This window comes from Cydia fagiglandana, chromosome 10 (assembly GCF_963556715.1).
Source record: "Cydia fagiglandana chromosome 10, ilCydFagi1.1, whole genome shotgun sequence".
NCBI classification, from domain to species: Eukaryota; Metazoa; Arthropoda; class Insecta; order Lepidoptera; family Tortricidae; genus Cydia; species Cydia fagiglandana.
The window spans coordinates 20,558,482-20,581,631 of record NC_085941.1 but is presented as its reverse complement, the minus strand read 5'-3'; the positions used below and the strand labels follow the sequence as shown (position 1 = coordinate 20,581,631).

The following is a 23,150-nucleotide window of genomic DNA, read 5'->3' as shown; positions in this document are numbered from 1 at the left end:
AGCGCGACGTGGTGTTCGCCGAGCGAGTCGGGGCGGTGGGCCGGGCCGGGGAAGGGGATGACAGTGAGGCCGGAGGCCGGCCGCGTCGCGTCGTTGTTAGGCTGGCGCGGCGGCAGCTGCGGGACGAACTGCTGCAGGCCGCCCGCGTTCGGCGAAATTTCACCTTCTCTGTTGACAACCTGCCGGGCCCCCCGCGTCGCGTTTTCGTCAACGAGCGCCTCACACGCACGAACCGCCTCTTGTTCCACAAAGTTCGTGAGTTGTGTAGGCAACACCAGTGGAGGTTCTCGTGGACAAGGCGAGGAAGAATCTATGCCCGAGAAGGAGAAGGAAAGTCGGCTTTTCCTATTCGCTCAGAAGCTGACTTAGCGCGTGTTTTTGGAGCCAGCTCCGTTTGAGGTCCGGGCGGCCGTGTGTAGTTTAGCTTTTATTAGTTTAATGTTTTCTTGTTTCGTATCTCCACTGTGGCACTCCAATGCATGTTTAGTCATCTCAGATAATTATTGTCGGTATATGAATATGATACATAAGTCGTTTATAATTTGCAGCATATGTTATCAATGTCAGTCTGGTACTGTTATTATTAGGTCTGTCAGCGTGGTGTCAACTGTCGGGTGGTCTGGTACATACATCTGTTGCTATAGTAAATAAAACACTTAGAATTGGTTTGTACAATGCGGGTTCTCTTGGCACAAATCATGACAATTTCATAGCGGCTGCTACTCGACAAGATGTTGATGTGCTGGCGATTAACGAATCATGGTTAAGGGCGGGCGAAGAAGGGCGGGCACCGACACTTCCTGGATACAGCTTCCGGCATATTCCTAGGCCGCAGGGCGACCGGTCCCGTGGTGGGGGCGTAGGATTTTATATTAAGCGACATCTCAGGGCTCGGACCTGGCCTCATCCAGTTGACCCGCTGCATAAACTGGTGGAGCAGATGTGGATCACTTTTGCTCTCAACGGAAGGAAGCTAGCAATTGGTACGGCATACCGTCCACCTTGGATGGATCTCCAACTGTTTTTAGATGCTGTAAGTGATTCAATTAGTTCAATGCGTAGCTACGACAACTTAGTTTTACTAGGTGATTTTAATATAAATTTATTGAATGGCACCGACACAAAAACTACTCAATTTAATAATTTTATAACTTGCTTTGGTTTAACACAATTAGTGTCGCAGCCAACACATTTCACTGACACCAGCCAGACCCTGATCGATGTTGTCTGTACGGACATGCAGGCCAATACTACAGCAATTGATCATGTGGGCTCCCTGTATGGTCATTGCCTTGTTGTCTGTAATTTCAATGTTAAGCGTGAGAAACACAAGCCTTACCGCGTTACCTATAGGCCTCTTAAAAACATCTGCGAAAAAGATCTAGATGTGGACTTGCAAAGCGTGAGGTGGGACTTGATAACAAACCTTGGAAATGTCAATGACATGGTAACAGCCTTTAATCAACAAGTTCTTAATCTATTTGATTTGCATGCTCCTCTTAAGACATCCTTGATTAAAGCCCAATCATACCCCTGGATTACGGACACCGTCAAATTGATGATGAGGTTGCGTGACAGTGCTGCGGCAGATTTTCACAAAAGCCAGAGCGAAGTCAAAAAGATATACTACAAAGACCTTAAGTCTATTGTAAATAAAGCTCTGTATTTTGAAAAGGTAGCATATTTCAAACATAGTATTAATAATAAAATTAATGAACCCAAAACTTTATGGAAAAATTTAAAAAATACAGTGTTGCCTAAAAAGAATAATGAATTACCTAATATATTTAATAATCCTGATACCTTGAACAAACACTTCCTAGATCTACCTGGAACTTCAAGTGTCACTATATCACAGCTGACCTATTTTGAATTTCATAAGTTCAATGACTCTGTTTTCCATCTAGATACTGTTAGTTCTTATCAAATAATTAAAGTAATTAAATGTTTAAAATCGAATGCTGAGGGTATTGACGGGATTAAAATATGAGACATATATCGGCGTTTTTTGTTAATACCACGTCAGTGGCAAACAAGCAGACGACCCCGCCTGGCAGTAAGCAGTCACCGTAGCCTATGAACGCCTGCGAATTCTATAGTTTACACGGATGCACTTTTATTTGCGGTTGGTTTTGTCGCTTGTGCTTATCAAATGTATGGAGTTTGTAGTTTACCAACCGTAAAGGGGTTTTTCTTTTATTATACCACATTGGTGGCAAATAAGCATACAGTCCGTCTGATGGTAAGTTGTTACCGTAGCCTTTGGACGCCTGCAACTCCAGGGTGGATACAAGCGCGCTGCCGACTGCCCAAAGATTCAATAACTTTGTTTTAAAATATGAGGCTTATATCGGCGTTTTTTTTAATACCACGTCAGTGGCAAACAAGCAGACGACCCCGCCTGGCAGTAAGCAGTCACCGTAGCCTATGAACGCCTGCGAATTCTATAGTTTACACGGATGCACTTTTATTTGCGGTTGGTTTTGTCGCTTGTGCTTATCAAATGTATGGAGTTTGTAGTTTACCAACCGTAAAGGGGTTTTTCTTTTATTATACCACATTGGTGGCAAATAAGCATACAGTCCGTCTGATGGTAAGTTGTTACCGTAGCCTTTGGACGCCTGCAACTCCAGGGTGGATACAAGCGCGCTGCCGACTGCCCAAAGATTCAATAACTTTGTTTTAAAATATGAGGCTTATATCGGCGTTTTTTTTAATACCACGTCAGTGGCAAACAAGCAGACGACCTCGCCTGACAGTAAGCAGTCACCGTAGCCCATGGACGCCTGCGAATTCTATTGTTACCACGGATGCATTTTATTTGCGGTTGGTTTTGTCGCTTGTGCTTATCAAATGTATGGAGTTTGTAGTTTACCAACCGTAAAGGGGTTTTTCTTTTATTATACCACATTGGTGGCAAATAAGCATACAGTCCGTCTGATGGTAAGTTGTTACCGTAGCCTTTGGACGCCTGCAACTCCAGGGTGGATACAACCGCGCTGCCGACTGCCCAAAGATTCAATAACTTTGTTTTAAAATATGAGGCTTATATCGGCGTTTTTTTTAATACCACGTCAGTGGCAAACAAGCAGACGACCTCGCCTGACAGTAAGCAGTCACCGTAGCCCATGGACGCCTGCGAATTCTATTGTTACCACGGATGCATTTTATTTGCGGTTGGTTTTGTCGCTTGTGCTTATCAAATGTATGGAGTTTGTAGTTTACCGACCGCAAAAAGATCCAGATTTTTTTTTTTATATACTACGTCGGTGGCAAACAAGCATCCGGCTCACCTGATGGTAAGCAGCCACCGTAGCCTTTGGACGCTTGCAAGTTCAGACTTTTGAAACCTATACATCATCATCATCATCATTATTATCATTAGACCCTCAGGAAAACCTCGACCTCCCCTGCTCATGTAGTATTTGGGTTGGTTTTGTCCCTTTTGGTTATCGAATGTATGGAGTTTGTATTTTGCTGACTGCAAAAAGGCCCAGATTTTTTTTATAATACGTCGGTGGCAAACAAGCATCCGGCTCACCTGATGGTAAGCAGTCAACGTAGCCTATGGAGGCCTGCAACTTTAGAATTGTTACATGCGCGTTGCCGACTGCAAAAAGGTTCAATAAGTTTTTTATTTTTTTATATACCACGTCGGTGGCAAACAAGCACACGGCCCGTCTGGTAGTGAGCAGTCACCGTAGCCTATGGACGCCTGCAATTTCGAGATGTTACATGCGCGTTGCCGATCGTTGAGATGTAGACCGTGACGTTCGAAAACAAAAAGTCGTATGTGACTGTAAACTTCCATTCACCGTAGAATTTTACAGATAGAGAGAGTTTGATGTATTTGTATTGTATTTGTATAAGCAAATATCAGCCGTCATGAATTAAGTATTGTAACCTTAGTCAGATAATGAAGCTTATTTGAAAGATTATTAACTCTAAGTACTAGAAATAAAGTAGATTTTACTAATGCTGTAATTCTGTAATGCGACATGGTCATGAAACTCATGCGATGTTGGGGGTATACTCTTCAATCTTTTCAATCGGAATGGTCAGAGGTCAGAGTTCAGAGGTCAGAAAGTCCGTGAGGGATAGAACATACGCAAAGTGAAGAAATTGAAAACACGTTTTAATATACCTGACAACATAATTATCAAGCATAACCTACGTAACTTGGTCGGGTTATTTGTTACCTAACATAAACCATACTAAATTCACTGTGGGGAATTAAAAAAAAATGTGAGTGTGTGACAAGGACAAACAATAATAACGCTTTCTCTGCTACTCCTACTGAAAGATTACATAAGACTATCTCGTTTGGTCATTTCCCCCTCCCAGTCCCTCCCCCCACCAGTTCCAATTATAATATCATAAATGAGATCACAATACCTGCAACCTGTAACTGACGCATACGCTTTCTAAAATTAATTAAAAAATCAGAAAATAACAATGGAGTACGTCATTGAACTCGTTGCGAGGCTGTGGTTTAGTAACAAGGGGTTAGGGTACAATTATAAATGTGGAGATAACGAAGAAACAAATATTGCATTCATCTCATCAATCGAGGCGCTGGCACCTGACGTGGACATTTACAAGTGGGAGGCGGCTCGGATCGATCTCAAGAAGCTGATCAAAGAACTTCTGGAGGAGAGGAGCATCCTTCAGTTACACTCGGGATACCATGCGGAGGGGCTTTTGCTGGAGGTGCTAAGAAAACACAACATTAGATCATTCCTCTCCGTGCCTCTTAAACAGAAAACTTTAATCTGGAAAGACGCGGGGGTGTGGTTCGTAGAGGTGACCAACCCGAAAATCATCAAGAGAACTTATGTGTTTTTTGACTTCGAATAAGTGTACGTCTGTGTATGTCTGAAATAAAAAAATGTTTAAAAGTGAATGACTATTTATTTATTTACCAATCATTTAGGTATTTTATAATGTTCCCAATGCGAGTACAAAAAAAATGCAAAAGCTGGTTTTTCAAAATTCGTTGTTAAGGGGCTCCTTGGCGCTAATGACATTCGATCTGAATCCTTTAGTTTTCTAATGTTTTTAAAGTGAGAACTTCTTTAGCGGCGTTGGGCACTTTCTGAGACAGCGATCACGTGATCGTAACGTTTAGATGGCCACTCAAATAGATGGCAATTAAATCAATAAAGAAAAACTCAATGACATTACATGAAAAAGGTTCTAATCTTGTACGGGTTGAAATACGAGGATCTCACAGTTACATTCAAACTTTATATCACTCAAATATAATTCAATAAAGCTACATCTTGATGAAATCGCTAATAAAAGTGAACTCTAGTAATGGTGAATAAAACTCAAAATATCATGATCAAATATATTTAGATGCGAGATCTGCAAGGTAACTTTACAATTTCTATTCGAATTTTAAACAAGCTCACTGACCAGCAATTTCGGACTAAAGTTTTTCAATAGAAAGGAGGATACATAGTGCTGCAGACATTTTGGCCTAGTCATTGAGTTTTCACTTCTGTCGGCACTCCCGGAGTGCAATCCGTTGTTTTTTTGTAGCTATAATAGCAACGACTTTTAGCAATATAGTATGCCATATTTACTTCAAAGTTCATTGTCTTCGAGATATTCGACATCAAGTTGAACAATTTTAGGCCAACAACCTGGTTTTCAGGCCATAGCTTTTGTGTTAATTATTTTAAAATTTACATCTCTGACCAGTTTTTAGAGACGTCAAAGACAAACCCAAATATGCAGATTTCGTACATGTAAGATCCTTCACAGCAATCCAGCTACGAAAAAAGTGTTATTTTTAGACAATGTTTAAAAAAATCATAAAAAAATAAGTATTCATTAGTTTCAAAATCCGGTAGACAAGAATGGAGATTAAAGATTGAAGAATCGGTAGCCATTTGTCTTATAATTCTATCTGAAGTGTAAATGTAGAAGTAACGGCTCAAACCTTGTCAAATATCGATGAAAACCGCGGGGAGCCCCTTCAGGTGAGGTTGTGTAGAGCAATGTTTCAGAGTTACTAAGCGTGTGTCATCATCGTCGTTAAAAATATATCAAGTTCGATTTCAAACAAAAACAAGACCTAACCTAATCAAAGCAAGTGCTATACCATCTACATATTATGCATAGTAGGTTCTGCCATCTTGTGGGTCCCATTGGAAGTATAAACGTCACATTTACGTCTCGCGCCAAAAATCAGATGGCTCCTATGCTGTATAGTTCATGCATGCTCCCTATTGTCAGTTCAGTACGGTGGCGCTTAAGCAATGTCAATGTGAAAACAAATCCGTTTAAAATTACAAGGAGGGATTTCATATCATCGCTAAGTAGGCGAAAGTGTGTCTGTCTGTCTGTTTGTCTGTTACCTCTTCACGCTTAAGCCGCTGAACCGATTTAGTTGAAATTTGGTATAGAGATAGTTCGAGTCCTGGGGGAAAATCAGGGATATCATTCCTGAAGAGAGTGCAAAGGCGGGTGGAATTGAAAGGTTTAATGGCATTGCCTAATAATTGAAGTAAGCAATGAGCATATTGAATGATTGCTATTAGCATTATCCAGGCGCTATACCTACTTTAGCTGCTGTCACTAATTCCACGCAGACAAAGTCGCGGGCAAAAGCTAGTATTTCAATATTTTCGCTAGGATTTTTTTTATTGTTTAGTACAAAAATCAACTTTACTTAAATGTAATAAGGTTGACATCTATGTTGCGGGGTAGCAGAACTTCTGTGATTGTAGCTCAACTATGCGACGCTAGATGGGCTACTCGTATCTTCAAAAATAAAAATCGTAGATGCAATTTCGACATAATTTCCTTTACTGTAAAGTTCAAATTATTGTAATGGGCTAGGGCTCATAGGATAATCTCTTTCGAAATATGAAAATATGGTCAATCATCCTTTAGATAGCGTTGCGTTTGTAGTAGTGTGCATGTTGACGACATAGGTTTCCAGACCGCAGGGAAGCATCATATATTTGTTAATGCCTGGAAGATTGAGGCCTGTCTGCCCATGCTGATGCTAGCTCTGAGCTTATTGAATTGCCTTTCTTGGAACTCTTCAACGTACTTTCGGTCATTGGTTCATTTGTCTTAGAGTTTGGTAAAATGACATTCGGTGTATATGTTCAGTGGGCATGCTAAGGGTTATATTTGCAAAAACCCAGGCGTTGACTTTGGTTAATGCTTGAGAGCTTCATGTGCATTTGGCCTGTTTAGTGTCCATATTATGCAGACGCACTGCTTGCCACCATTTGAATATTGTCTTTAGAGCTCTTTGCATTAGGTTGGATATCGTGTGGAAGAAGAAGTTTTGGGTAGAAACGATGTTAGACTAATAATGGACTGACGGATATAGGCTGTCAGTAGTCCTTTTTCCCTGCTTTTGCTATGAAGTTTACCTTGACCCGAGTCCAATTATCTGGTACGATTCACCACGCGAAACTTGCTCTGAATATTATGGCCAGATGCAGATTGCTGTAAAAGCGCCGCTGATTTAAATCAAAAAGTTTGGTCTAAAGATGTTTGTTGCTATATTCCAGTCGATATTGCGTGCCACTGTGGATTCGAGGATTCCTATGGGCGCAAAGCTGTGTTTATTACTGGTTGAGTATGAACCGGGGAAGTGGGTGTCTCTGAGCAAGTTCCTCTTCCGTGTTCATAAATGTGCCATCTAGTGTTTAAGGAGACCGAGATAGTTGGTTGGTGTCTTGGAGAGTATTATGTAAGTTCATGCTCCTTTATGAGTTTGGGCAATATCAGGAGGCACCCCGTACGATTGCCCTGTCTAGACGGAACCTTCTCCATTATCTTATTTTTGCCTCCCATATTTGTTTATTATATTCAGTCAATGCTCTATGATACCCGTAGTACCATACCCATTCTGTTAACAATTAAAACAGATCAATTCCAAAACCTGTTCTGTTGTGATCTGTTCTGTTCTATCTTGTTCTGTTCTTTTATGTTCTGTTCTACCTTGTTCTGTTCTGTTCTATCTTTTTCTGTTCTAACCTGTTCTGTTGAGAGCTGTTCTGTTGTGATCTGTTCTGTTCTAACCTGATCTGTTATGATCTGTTCTGTTGTGACCTGTTCTGTTGTGACTTGTTCTGTTGCCGCGCGCACCCGAGTTGCATACATTGCCATTGTTAGTAGCTCGGTACCACTTACAGGGCTAGCGGGTCTTATTTGAAATGTTCTTTTTCTTATGGGCAGTTGTGTTAAAGTCTGTCACAACCCTACTGTGTTCTTATGCGGTGTCTGCATTAACGCATATATCAAAGGCGTCGGTTCACTGTTACTTTTTATACTGTGGTTCCGTCTAGACAGGGCAATCGTACGGGGTGCCTCCTGATATTGCCCAAACTCATAAAGGAGCATGAACTTACATAATACTCTCCAAGACACCAACCAACTATCTCGGTCTCCTTAAACACTAGATGGCACATTTATGAACATGGAAGAGGAACTTGCTCAGAGACACCCACTTCCCCGGTTCATACTCAACCAGTAATAAACACAGCTTTGCGCCCATAGGAATCCTCGAATCCACAGTGGCACGCAATATCGACTGGAATATAGCAAGAAACATCTTTAGACCAAACTTTTTGATTTAAATCAGCGGCGCTTTTACAGCAATCTGCATCTGGCCATAATATTCAGAGCAAGTTTCGCGTGGTGAATCGTACCAGATAATTGGACTCGGGTCAAGGTAAACTTCATAGCAAAAGCAGGGAAAAAGGACTACTGACAGCCTATATCCGTCAGTCCATTATTAGTCTAACATCGTTTCTACCCAAAACTTCTTCTTCCACACGATATCCAACCTAATGCAAAGAGCTCTAAAGACAATATTCAAATGGTGGCAAGCAGTGCGTCTGCATAATATGGACACTAAACAGGCCAAATGCACATGGAGCTCTCAAGCATTAACCAAACTCAACACCTGGGTTTTTGCAAATATAACCCTTAGCATGCCCACTGAACATATACACCGAATGTCATTTTACCAAACTCTAAGACAAATGAACCAATGACCGAAAGTACGTTGAAGAGTTCCAAGAAAGGCAATTCAATAAGCTCAGAGCTAGCATCAGCATGGGCAGACAGGCCTCAATCTTCCAGGCATTAACAAATATATGATGCTTCCCTGCGGTCTGGAAACCTATGTCGTCAACATGCACACTACTACAAACGCAACGCTATCTAAAGGATGATTGACCATATTTTCATATTTCGAAAGAGATTATCCTATGAGCCCTAGCCCATTACAATAATTTGAACTTTACAGTAAAGGAAATTATGTCGAAATTGCATCTACGATTTTTATTTTTGAAGATACGAGTAGCCCATCAGCGTTGCATAGTTGAGCTACAATCACAGAAGTTCTGCTACCCCGCAACATAGATGTCAACCTTATTACATTTAAGTAAAGTTGATTTTTGTACTAAACAATAAAAAAAATCCTAGCGAAAATATTGAAATACTAGCTTTTGCCCGCGACTTTGTCTGCGTGGAATTAGTGACAGCAGCTAAAGTAGGTATAGCGCCTGGATAATGCTAATAGCAATCATTCAATATGCTCATTGCTTACTTCAATTATTAGGCAATGCCATTAAACCTTTCAATTCCACCCGCCTTTGCACTCTCTTCAGGAATGATATCCCTGATTTTCCCCAGGACTCGAACTATCTCTATACCAAATTTCAACTAAATCGGTTCAGCGGCTTAAGCGTGAAGAGGTAACAGACAGACAGACAGACACACTTTCGCCTACTTACCGATGATATGAAATCCCTCCTTGTAATTTTAAACGGATTTGTTTTCACATTGACATTGCTTAAGCGCCACCGTACTGAACTGACAATAGGGAGCATGCATGAACTATACAGCATAGGAGCCATCTGATTTTTGGCGCGAGACGTAAATGTGACGTTTATACTTCCAATGGGACCCACAAGATGGCAGAACCTACTATGCATAATATGTAGATGGTATAGCACTTGCTTTGATTAGGTTAGGTCTTGTTTTTGTTTGAAATCGAACTTGATATATTTTTAACGACGATGATGACACACGCTTAGTAACTCTGAAACATTGCTCTACACAACCTCACCTCAAGGGGCTCCCCGCGGTTTTCATCGATATTTGACAAGGTTTGAGCCGTTACTTCTACATTTACACTTCAGATAGAATTATAAGACAAATGGCTACCGATTCTTCAATCTTTAATCTCCATTCTTGTCTACCGGATTTTGAAACTAATGAATACTTATTTTTTTATGATTTTTTTAAACATTGTCTAAAAATAACACTTTTTTCGTAGCTGGATTGCTGTGAAGGATCTTACATGTACGAAATCTGCATATTTGGGTTTGTCTTTGACGTCTCTAAAAACTGGTCAGAGATGTAAATTTTAAAATAATTAACACAAAAGCTATGGCCTGAAAACCAGGTTGTTGGCCTAAAATTGTTCAACTTGATGTCGAATATCTCGAAGACAATGAACTTTGAAGTAAATATGGCATACTATATTGCTAAAAGTCGTTGCTATTATAGCTACAAAAAAACAACGGATTGCACTCCGGGAGTGCCGACAGAAGTGAAAACTCAATGACTAGGCCAAAATGTCTGCAGCACTATGTATCCTCCTTTCTATTGAAAAACTTTAGTCCGAAATTGCTGGTCAGTGAGCTTGTTTAAAATTCGAATAGAAATTGTAAAGTTACCTTGCAGATCTCGCATCTAAATATATTTGATCATGATATTTTGAGTTTTATTCACCATTACTAGAGTTCACTTTTATTAGCGATTTCATCAAGATGTAGCTTTATTGAATTATATTTGAGTGATATAAAGTTTGAATGTAACTGTGAGATCCTCGTATTTCAACCCGTACAAGATTAGAACCTTTTTCATGTAATGTCATTGAGTTTTTCTTTATTGATTTAATTGCCATCTATTTGAGTGGCCATCTAAACGTTACGATCACGTGATCGCTGTCTCAGAAAGTGCCCAACGCCGCTAAAGAAGTTCTCACTTTAAAAACATTAGAAAACTAAAGGATTCAGATCGAATGTCATTAGCGCCAAGGAGCCCCTTAACAACGAATTTTGAAAAACCAGCTTTTGCATTTTTTTTGTACTCGCATTGGGAACATTATAAAATACCTAAATGATTGGTAAATAAATAAATAGTCATTCACTTTTAAACATTTTTTTATTTCAGACATACACAGACGTACACTTATTCGAAGTCAAAAAACACATAAGTTCTCTTGATGATTTTCGGGTTGGTCACCTCTACGAACCACACCCCCGCGTCTTTCCAGATTAAAGTTTTCTGTTTAAGAGGCACGGAGAGGAATGATCTAATGTTGTGTTTTCTTAGCACCTCCAGCAAAAGCCCCTCCGCATGGTATCCCGAGTGTAACTGAAGGATGCTCCTCTCCTCCAGAAGTTCTTTGATCAGCTTCTTGAGATCGATCCGGGCCGCCTCCCACTTGTAAATGTCCACGTCAGGTGCCAGCGCCTCGATTGATGAGATGAATGCAATATTTGTTTCGTCGCTATCTCCACATTTATAATTGTACCCTAACCCCTTGTTACTAAACCACAGCCTCGCAACGAGTTCAATGACGTACTCCATTGTTATTTTCTGATTTTTTAATTAATTTTAGAAAGCGTATGCGTCAGTTACAGGTTGCAGGTATTGTGATCTCATTTATGATATTATAATTGGAACTGGTGGGGGGAGGGACTGGGAGGGGGAAATGACCAAACGAGATAGTCTTATGTAATCTTTCAGTAGGAGTAGCAGAGAAAGCGTTATTATTGTTTGTCCTTGTCACACACTCACATTTTTTTTTAATTCCCCACAGTGAATTTAGTATGGTTTATGTTAGGTAACAAATAACCCGACCAAGTTACGTAGGTTATGCTTGATATGTTGTCAGGTATATTAAAACGTGTTTTCAATTTCTTCACTTTGCGTATGTTCTGTCCCTCACGGACTTTCTGACCTCTGAACTCTGACCTCTGACCATTCCGATTGAAAAGATTGAAGAGTATACCCCCAACATCGCATGAGTTTCATGACCATGTCGCATTACAGAATTACAGCATTAGTAAAATCTACTTTATTTCTAGTACTTAGAGTTAATAATCTTTCAAATAAGCTTCATTATCTGACTAAGGTTACAATACTTAATTCATGACGGCTGATATTTGCTTATACAAATACAATACAAATACATCAAACTCTCTCTATCTGTAAAATTCTACGGTGAATGGAAGTTTACAGTCACATACGACTTTTTGTTTTCGAACGTCACGGTCTACATCTCAACGATCGGCAACGCGCATGTAACATCTCGAAATTGCAGGCGTCCATAGGCTACGGTGACTGCTCACTACCAGACGGGCCGTGTGCTTGTTTGCCACCGACGTGGTATATAAAAAAAGAAAAAAACTTATTGAACCTTTTTGCAGTCGGCAACGCGCATGTAACAATTCTAAAGTTGCAGGCCTCCATAGGCTACGTTGACTGCTTACCATCAGGTGAGCCGGATGCTTGTTTGCCACCGACGTATTATAAAAAAAAATCTGGGCCTTTTTGCAGTCAGCAAAATACAAACTCCATACATTCGATAACCAAAAGGGACAAAACCAACCCAAATACTACATGAGCAGGGGAGGTCGAGGTTTTCCTGAGGGTCTAATGATAATAATGATGATGATGATGATGTATAGGTTTCAAAAGTCTGAACTTGCAAGCGTCCAAAGACTACGGTGGCTGCTTACCATCAGGTGAGCCGGATGCTTGTTTGCCACCGACGTAGTATATAAAAAAAAAAATCTGGATCTTTTTGCGGTCGGTAAACTACAAACTCCATACATTTGATAAGCACAAGCGACAAAACCAACCGCAAATAAAATGCATCCGTGGTAACAATAGAATTCGCAGGCGTCCATGGGCTACGGTGACTGCTTACTGTCAGGCGAGGTCGTCTGCTTGTTTGCCACTGACGTGGTATTAAAAAAAACGCCGATATAAGCCTCATATTTTAAAACAAAGTTATTGAATCTTTGGGCAGTCGGCAGCGCGGTTGTATCCACCCTGGAGTTGCAGGCGTCCAAAGGCTACGGTAACAACTTACCATCAGACGGACTGTATGCTTATTTGCCACCAATGTGGTATAATAAAAGAAAAACCCCTTTACGGTTGGTAAACTACAAACTCCATACATTTGATAAGCACAAGCGACAAAACCAACCGCAAATAAAATGCATCCGTGGTAACAATAGAATTCGCAGGCGTCCATGGGCTACGGTGACTGCTTACTGTCAGGCGAGGTCGTCTGCTTGTTTGCCACTGACGTGGTATTAAAAAAAACGCCGATATAAGCCTCATATTTTAAAACAAAGTTATTGAATCTTTGGGCAGTCGGCAGCGCGCTTGTATCCACCCTGGAGTTGCAGGCGTCCAAAGGCTACGGTAACAACTTACCATCAGACGGACTGTATGCTTATTTGCCACCAATGTGGTATAATAAAAGAAAAACCCCTTTACGGTTGGTAAACTACAAACTCCATACATTTGATAAGCACAAGCGACAAAACCAACCGCAAATAAAAGTGCATCCGTGTAAACTATAGAATTCGCAGGCGTTCATAGGCTACGGTGACTGCTTACTGCCAGGCGGGGTCGTCTGCTTGTTTGCCACTGACGTGGTATTAACAAAAAACGCCGATATATGTCTCATATTTTAAAACAAACATGATGGGCCTTTTTGCAATTTCATAGCGGATGTTTTTGGAACTAACTAGCGGTGTCCACTGACGAGGCGCCACTAGCGACATCTATATTGTTAAGCGAATCGATAGTCTGTCAAGCCGGATATGTCAGAAGCAATGTAAAGCAAACTAAAGTATGGTAACCCTAGGAAACGAACAAAAGGCAGGAATGTACATCGAACAGCGATGAAATGTAAACAAAACAGTTCCACAGATAAGATATAAATGACACACGATTTTCGAACCATTCAAACGTAGTGTTGGTAGCCCACGATTTTTCAAATTTGCCGCCTTTTTCTACTGACTAGATTTGCTTGACCAAGATTAATTAACTTACCATGAACCCCTCTGACTCTGCGGACTTTTTTAGAAATACTCAGACGGCTGCTCATCTATACATATCATAGCGGATGGTTTTAGAACTAACGTTGCGCATACATACAGTCGCCCTCTGGCGGGGAAAGTTTAGAACTAACGTTGCGCATACATACTGTCGCCCTCAGGCGGGGCTAGCGGGGATTTTTGGAACTAACGTTGCGCATACATACTGTCGCCCTCTGGCGGGCCTGGCGGGGATTTTTGGAACTAACTAGCGGTGTCCACCGACGAAGGCGCCACTAGGGATATCTATTCATTTAAGCGATTCAACAACTCACATACAAAGTGGAGACATCTATTCATTTCATAGCGGATGGTTTTGAAACTAACGTTGCGCATACATACTGTCGCCCTCTGGCAGGAGAATTTTAGAACTAACGTTGCGCATACATACTGTCGCCCTCAGGCAGGGCTGGTGGGGATTTTTGGAACTAACGTTGCGCATACATACTGTCGCCCTCTGGCGGGAGAATTTTAGAACTAACGTTGCGCATACATACTGTCGCCCCCAGGCAGGGCTGGCGGATATTTTTGGAACTAACGTTACGCATACATACTGTCGCCCCCTGGCAGGGCTGGTGGGGATTTTAGGAACTAACGTTGCGCATACATACTGTCGCCCCCACGCAGGGCTGGTGGGGATTTTTGGAACTAACGTTGCGCATACATACTGTCGCCCCCAGGCAGGGCTGGTGGATATTTTTGGAACTAACGTTGCGCATACATACTGTCGCCCCCACGCAGGGCTGGTGGGGATTTTTGGAACTAACCTTGCGCATACATACTGTCGCCCCCAGGCAGGGCTGGTGGGGATTTTTGGAACTAACGTTGCGCATACATACTGTCGCCCTCTGGCGGGGGATTTTTAGAACTAACCTTGCGCATACATACTGTCGCCCTCCAGCGGGGCTGGCGGAAATTTTAGGAACTAACGTTGCGCATACACAGTGGCGCCTCTAGCGGGGAGTAGAGTGAACTAACCAGCGGCGCATACATACTGTCGCCCTCCGGCGGGGCTGGCGGATATTTTCGGAACTAACGTTGCGCATAGACAGTGGCGCCTCTAGCGGGGAGTAGAGTGAACTAACCAGTGGCGCCATCTAGCGGAGACCTTTGGAACTAACGTTGCGCATAGACAGTGGCGCCATCTAGCGGGGAGTAGGGTGAACTAAATTGTCACTACCTTACGCATACATACTGTCGCCCTCTGGCGGAAAAGTTCTGATCTCGGAGCGGCATAAACACACTACTCACGAACCTTATGAAATTTGTCGTCGGACTTCATATCCCATTGTGTGGTCGCGAAAGCTATTCATCACCCCTGTCCCTACGATTTTGCAATGTCACCTTCTACGAGATGCGAGTACAATATATATAATAGAGCTACTAACGGCTCGATTCTGAAAATGTATTAGATATCTACTAGACCTCAACAAGTTACGATATGGATAATTTAAAGATATTTGTAAGATAGATATGTCAAATTTGACGTTTCCGCAATTCTGGAGGTCCTCTTGAACGATTTCGACAAGTTATGACTTAGATATCCAAGTCACATCTAGTCGATATCTAATGTAAATCTAGTTGATCTCTATATCGTTTCTAGATCTTGTGATTATCTCGTTTCCCGAATACGCGTGTACGTCTTGCTTTTGTCGTTTGGAGATTGTTCAGCACATTGTCAACTGTTTTATTTAATTATCTTTGTTAAAATGTTATTGTGTCATTCAATTTGGTAAAATAAAACTTACCTACCAAAATGAGAAAGGAAACGAGAATTTTTTTTTATATTATTATTATAGGAGATTCTTACACAGATTGACTAAGTCCCACAGTAAGCTCAAGAAGGCTTGTGTTGTGGGTACTCAGACAACGATATATATAATATACAAATACTTAAATACATAGAAAACACCCATGACTCAGGAACAAATATCTGTATCATCATACAAATAAATGCCCTTACTGGGATTCGAACCCAGGACCATCGGCTTCGCAGGCAGAGTCACTACCCACTAGGCCAGACCGGTCGTCGAAAGAAAGAATGGGTGTGTAATTCCTTTTTGTTATTTTGCTTGTTAGCCAGATAATAATTATTCTTATTATGCAGAATCTTGCAATGGACACGGCGCGGATAAATAGTCCGTCGGTTCCTCTCTCTACGGCTCTGATCACGTACCGGTAGCTTGGACCTAGCCCCGCTGCTGGCGGCACCCTAGGTTAGGTTTTTTTAAATGTGTTTGTATGTATTTTTTATTGTTTTTTTAGTGTTTTTATATTTTACTTTTATATTCATATTATAAATCACCTAAGAGTTGAAATAAATAAAGAGATTATAATAGCACAAGAAATGTTGAATCACTCTTCCAACTTGGTTAGGGCCACGTGCGCCCTCCAGGGTTAGCCACCCAGTTACCAGTACGGTTAACTCCGAGTTAGTGGCTAACCCTGGATGGTGCAAGTGGGCCGGATTGAGTTAATAGCCAAATGTGTAAAGGGCTTATAACTACCATAAAAATAAAAACATGTTTGTGTAATTTTAAGATTGATTGATAGCCATGGCAACCAGTGACAAGAAAACAATAATTGAACCAAATAACTATTTTATCACAATATTACCAAAAACGGAACTCCGAAACTAAAAGCCGCAACAACGTAGTTTCAGAGTTGGGCGAGATTTGAGGTGGGAAGTTTATCAACGGTCCTTGTCATGTCAGGTGGGTATGAAAGTGACAGCTGAATCTGTGAAATAACATTTTGGTCACGTATTCTCATAGACTATGTGAGTCGACCACACCACTACATTTGGCCAACGGTGACTAAGTTTATGCAAAAACTTTTTCCATCTATCTTTATATGCTCTCCTTCAAAATATGCTAAGTTTTTACTATATTAAAAGAGGTAAACGAGCATATGAATTGTCTGATGGTAAGTAATTACCGGTGCCCATGGACAACTGCAACACTAGAGGGGATGCAAGTTGGCTACGATTTGTGTTTTAAAATGGAAGTACGCTCTTTTCATGAAGATTGGAAGGTCGTATTGGTCTGGAAAACTGCGGGTGAGAGTTAATTCCACATTTTAGTTGAGCGAGGCAGGAAGTATCTGGTGAAATGGAAAGTTGAGACTGCCTACCGTCTGAGTGGTTAAGATGGAAATATTGTCGCATAGACCGATGGCAGAAAGAAGCGGCAGGGATTAATGCGAACAATTTCTCTATAAAATAAATTCGCTCGGAGCACACTTCGTAATAAAGTGATAGAAAACGCAGAGCGAGAGAGGAGTCAAGCCGATCTATCTAAATTTCTCGATGGAATTTCTCGATAAGGTAGACCTTATATTGACAATTTACCTGAACCAGGGATGCGAAACTCCTGAGATTTTCTTTTGCGTGCACGACCACAGATAAGATAATCACTTGAATTTTGACAACCGTAAATAGCCGAAAGGGATAGTGCCATATATTACAAAGGGATAGCAAGATCCGACCCTGAACCGCTGTCAAAGTTCGGTTTTGTAGGATGTTTGCTTTCTGTACGATAGTAATACTATTATTTATTCTGTGCCTGAACTCTGATGCCGACCCTATAGGTACAGTCGCCATCAGATATATCGGAGCGACCAAGGTGCTCACAAATATCTGAACATGCCTCTATTTTCAAGGCGTTAGTGTGTGTCAGATATTTTTGAGCACCTTGGCCGCTCCGAATCTGATAGCGACTGTACCCACATATATTTCGTCCATAGAAAATTAGACCACTAAGTACTTATATTGTATAACTACTACCACTACTTGTATTGTGTTGTGTGTTGTGATATAACTACGTCGTTATTTTATTTGCACTTAGTGGCTAACTAAAAGGTAAGGTATGTTAGAATATGTGCCCTTTATTACTGAATAATAGTTATTTGTTTTACAAGGGGGCAAAGTTGTTGTTTAACCGCTCGTGCTAATATTTATACCCGAGCAAGCGAAAGATTCCAAAATTGAACCACGAGCGTAGCGAGTGGTTCGAAAATGGAATCTTGAGCGTTGCGAGGGTTTCAAAGCACGAGGGTTAAACAAAATTTGCCCCCGAGTAAAACACAAAATTTTTCACCACACCAACCCAAAGCAAATATTAATGTAAATTATCAAACAAAATCAAATCCAAATGGATGTTATTAAATATTTATCATCCAAAGTCATAATATAAAAGTCAATTCTACCAGCAAACATAAGAAAACAATTCAAAGTTTGCATTTGTTTACTTTGCCTCACATGTGGATAAAATGCAACTTTGCTATCAGTTTTTGAAGTGCAAAGTAAGCCTTTCCGAGCTGGTGTGGTGAAAAGATATTTGTATTTGTACATATTTTGTATATGTATGTTCGACTCGGGTGTTAGAAGTAGGAACAACATCAGCGTCCTGAGGCGACATACATCTTGTTATAAGTAGTTTGTGTAACTTTCTGACTAGTTGGCTAACACCTAAATGGTATTCGAATTTTTAGAATATTATGTTATTGATTTGATATTTATATTTTATTACTCGCACCATTTCTCATTTTGCTTTAATAAAAACTGATTTTTCAGCCCTTAGCCTAGCTATTCCGATAAACCACAGACAAAACATCATCCAGACTAAGTAGTCGCGCTACCCCCTCTGCCACGCATACGGTAATTTTACTCCATGTTCGAGTCGAAAGTGTCTTTGTGTGACGTCCGTGTCTTTGAACGGAAACGGACCAATCACGGCACGGGACTTCGCTCACCTCGTCCCGCGCACCCCCGCATTTTTGGCATCATCGGTTGCATGAAATAATTGCTCTAAACTCGGTTTAGAGGATTCCTAGTCTTTGCGATAAATGAATGTATCGGTCATACTGATAATTAATATCCTTACTATCTAATCTCGGCCTGTCACGGGGTCTCACGACGAGTGTAGCCGGCATTATAGTTCGTTTTTTTTAGCATTAGAAAGAACTTCGCAGAAGTAAGCTTGTTGTTCCAAATCCGGCACTTTTAGCGGTAATCATGATCGTGCTACATTAGATAATTCAATAATTATTAACAATTAAAGAGCCTGATAAAAACTGTACGCTTACTGCTGTGGAGTTCTTTCTAATGCTAAAAAAAACGAACTATAGATAATAAGAATATTGTACGTGCTAAGGTGTCTTACCTGACTGACCGAGCTGGAGGCCCTCCTAGAGCCCGACTCGGAGACTCCGCCCTGGCGGCCCGCCACCGAAGCCCTGTAGGGTGACACGCTGCGGCCTCGCGACCCTGCATACATTAACACTGTGTTAAAAACTTTTATCGACTTGTAAAACTATAACCCGATAATGGATTTTAAAACTATCTACTTATAGACCAGAATCTTTAGTATGGTTTCTTAAGGTGTGACTTCTCCGACAGTGAATGCATGAAAATTGTAAGGGGGATAAGTAATATACTTAGGGCATACTGAAAATTCCTGGACTAACTTAGAAAAAATAAGTCGTCTCATATATCAGAATCCAGAAATTTTCAGTATGGCCCACGTATTACAGGTGCTGTTAGAGGTAAAGACATCGGCACCACTTTTCAGTCTGGCAATACAAAAATAGACTCTTTGTCAAAAGTAATCTTAATTTACTAGTTATTCAAATACAATTTTCACCATTTCAACCAGCCAGGTCCGGACCCACGTCACCATTCAATAGGCAAATAAATCAATAATTAGGGCAAAAGGCTAACAATGGGATAGCATGCGAGGACCGTACGTGATACCCGGAAGGGATTCTGTCGACGTTCAATACAGCCCTTAACAGGGTTCGAGGCATTTTCAGCGCCGTAGGTCATTTTAGGGATCTTTCACATGAGAGGCGTTCACCGCGTGCGTTTAGTGCGCATTATTATAGGGATGTTTCCTAAAGAAAGGACGCTTGGCACAAGGAATTTTGTACATTGACTCGCCTGCTGTTACTATCCCTATAGCAGGCACGTAATTGCCCAGGATGCCGGTGGTCGAGAGGGACATCAATATAATTAGGCGCGTGCGATAGAGATAGCAACAGGTACCACTTACGAAATTCATCATGCTGAGATTCTTTAAATGAAATTATTGACCGAGCGAGCCCGAAGCGCTTTGTTGAAGACTTTCTCTTGCTGCAGCCTACCTGCGTTCTCAGAACACGTCTGAATCCTACTGTCCTTATACTCGCATACAAACGCATAACCGGGATAACCGCATCAAGAAAACAATGCAAACTCAACGTTTAAGCTCCACGAAAATAAAACGCAGGATGATCGCGCGTCAAACGCACTTTACATGTGAAAGTGCCTTAATTACTTTTAAGTACTAAGCTTTACACTGTTTTTTAGGGCACAGAAAACACGTGTAAATCTGACCTTATAGGGATAAGTTCGCTTTTGTACCTTTATTTCTGTAAATGTTATGTAAACTTATTACAGTAACTAAATCAATAGTTGATAAATAAATTTCACAATAACTTCAAGTTGTAATACGGCGCGATTCGGGAAATGAATCAGAGATTCACTAGATATGAAATAGTAAAAATATGTGACGTTCCACGGCAAAAGGTACTATTGCCCCGGCTGAATATTGCGTAGTGGCGTTAATAATAGCGTAAGCGCCAGCCGCCATAAGGAACCTTTTGCCGTGGAACGTCACTAATTTTTACTGTTTCATAATATATCTAGTGCATCTATAAATCATTTCCCGAATCGCGCCGAGTGTATTTATAATTTTCAGAAGCCAATACGGGGCGGTATTAAAACTAGTTCAAACTTGTTATTAGTTTGATTGTTTCCGTGAAACTCGACTGCCTAGCACTCATAACAGACGTAACTGCATTGTAAAAGACTACATTTTACACCGTATTATCGAGTAATAGATTCCAAATTCAAACTGACAATGGCTGTTACAACTTTCGTACGTAATGGGGCAGAATTATATAAGTAAGTAACGGTCACACTGTGTTTACAGTTTTGTTCCTACATTTTTCTGGGAGGAGGAAAAACAAGATGGAAAAGTTTAAAGGAAAGTAATATTATGTCAGCAAGGTTCCTGCAAGAATTGGTAGCTGAACGGTAGGCATATGGCTTCTAAACTCCGGTAGGTATGTACTAATGAGTCTGATATAAAAGTAGCTTATTACTGAAGGAAAACATCATGAGGATATTCTAAAAAAATCCGAATATGCCAAGGTAACTCGTCTTGTAGGTAATTTAGAGCGTCATCTCTCCAAAAATGTCTCTTTATTTTATGAATGTGTGGAGGGAGACCTGTAGGTATCCGTCTTTCTGATGATATGATAATAATGTTCGTCGCTTCCTAAGGTTCTAAAGATAATGCACTTACCAGCTGCTTGGCTATCCTCGCTCGCCCTTCTCTCCCTTGACACCAACGGCTCTTGGAACGTCAACGTCAGGCTGCCTCTCGGACTGACCCTGGCTGCTTCCAGCTCTCCAGTCACCAGACTCCCCCTAGCACTCCTCTCTGAAGCCGCAATACTTCCCCTTGGACTCCTCTGAGGATCTGGCACTAAGGAACCTCTATGTGTCCTATTTGGTCTATCCTCTTTCTCTTTAACTTCAGCTATACTCCCTCTAGGACTCGTTCTTGGACTGGGACCCAGTTCTTTCTGACTCCTCGCTGGATCTATTTGTATGCTCGCGACGGAATGCCGTGGACTTCTTCCAACATCAGGCACTAGTGAATTCCTTGGCTGATTCCAGCCAGTTGCTTCTGGCACGAGGCTTCGACGAGGGCTCCTCGCGCTCATGTCTGGAGTTAAACTGTTTCGCGGACTTCTGTTGAAATCTTGAGGATTTAAACTTAGTCTGGATCCATAAGGGATGTCGACGCCGAGGTTATTTCTGGTTGGCGCTAGGCTGTTCCTCGGTTGGAGTGCTGATTCTGGTACTATTGAGCCCCTTGGAGATCTGGCAGCGTCGGGGACTAAAGAATGTCTGGGGCTTCTATGGTAGGTTTCCGCAGCGTCTGGAGCTAAGCTGGCTCGAGGGCTTCTCGGTGGAGGTGGGGTGTCTAGCTCATCGTCAGTCTCTGTGGTCGCTAGTGACGCCCTTCTTGAGGGCTGAGTTGATGATCTAGGGGATCTAGCTTGTGGAGACGTCGCTGCGCTTCGGGACGCGCGGCGGCGCCGTGAAGAAGAGGAAGTTCTGTGCAGCATTTTGTCTTCTTACATAGTCCGGGTAGATTATGTTGATTCTCCTTGTTTAATCTGAAACAAAAAAAAATATTGTCCTCATTTTTCAATCTAAAAAAGTCGGTATGCAAACTAAGGCATCAATTTGAACTTTCCCGTGCTTCCGTTGTAAATCAAAAGATTACTCGAGTGAGCTGAAACTTGCGGTAATCAAGCCTAATTTATCTCGGCGTCCGGTGGGAAACATAAAATATTGCGAAGACATCTTCATTCAGTATCGGGAAATTAATATTAAATAAGTTGATTAAGGTTCTTCTCGGGAAGGACCGAAGCTCTACAATAGTCTACCAATAGAAATGCGTAACTCAGCATCATTGAACATCTTTAAAAAAAAGCGTAAGTGTCATATTTGCGAGACTTTATTAATATAAGAATAGAATGTTATTTATTCCTTTATATTAGGTATTATTATAATAATAACACGCCAGCTTGCAACCCCCCTTTAGTAATCGGCTGCCGTACTTTATTGGCGCCCGCAACTCCAGAGGTGTCGCATGCACGTTGCCAATCTTTTAAATCTTTTAAATATAGTAACAATATGTTAATAATGCATGTATAATTTATTAATTTCTCATTCAAGCGAAGTTTTGTTATATCTGCTTGAGAAATAAAGATTCTTAAACCTGAGGTTCAGTTGAAACGTTTCAGTATAACATTTATAATATTCTTATTTTGTACTGACGGTGCGACTGTAGTGGAAAAAGGAAGATGGTAATGTCAATTATCCTGAATAAATTGCGTTGTTGTCACCGCAATACTGTACCGATT

The 23,150-nt window shown here is 41.1% G+C and overlaps 1 protein-coding gene across 1 annotated transcript in view; it reads right to left on the bottom strand.

Moving 5' to 3' along the window:
- Positions 1 to 22,391, bottom strand: part of LOC134668034 (uncharacterized) — a 62,406-nt gene extending 40,015 nt beyond the window's left edge. Inside the window, exons 1-2 of the mRNA XM_063525478.1 lie at positions 21,515 to 22,391; positions 19,331 to 19,434 (exon numbers count right to left, since the gene is read on the bottom strand). Coding sequence (XP_063381548.1) covers positions 19,331 to 19,434; positions 21,515 to 22,346 — 936 coding nt within the window. The 5' untranslated portion in view covers positions 22,347 to 22,391. The remainder of the gene's footprint in view (positions 1 to 19,330; positions 19,435 to 21,514) is intronic.
- Between the last annotated feature and the right edge of the window lie 759 nt (positions 22,392 to 23,150).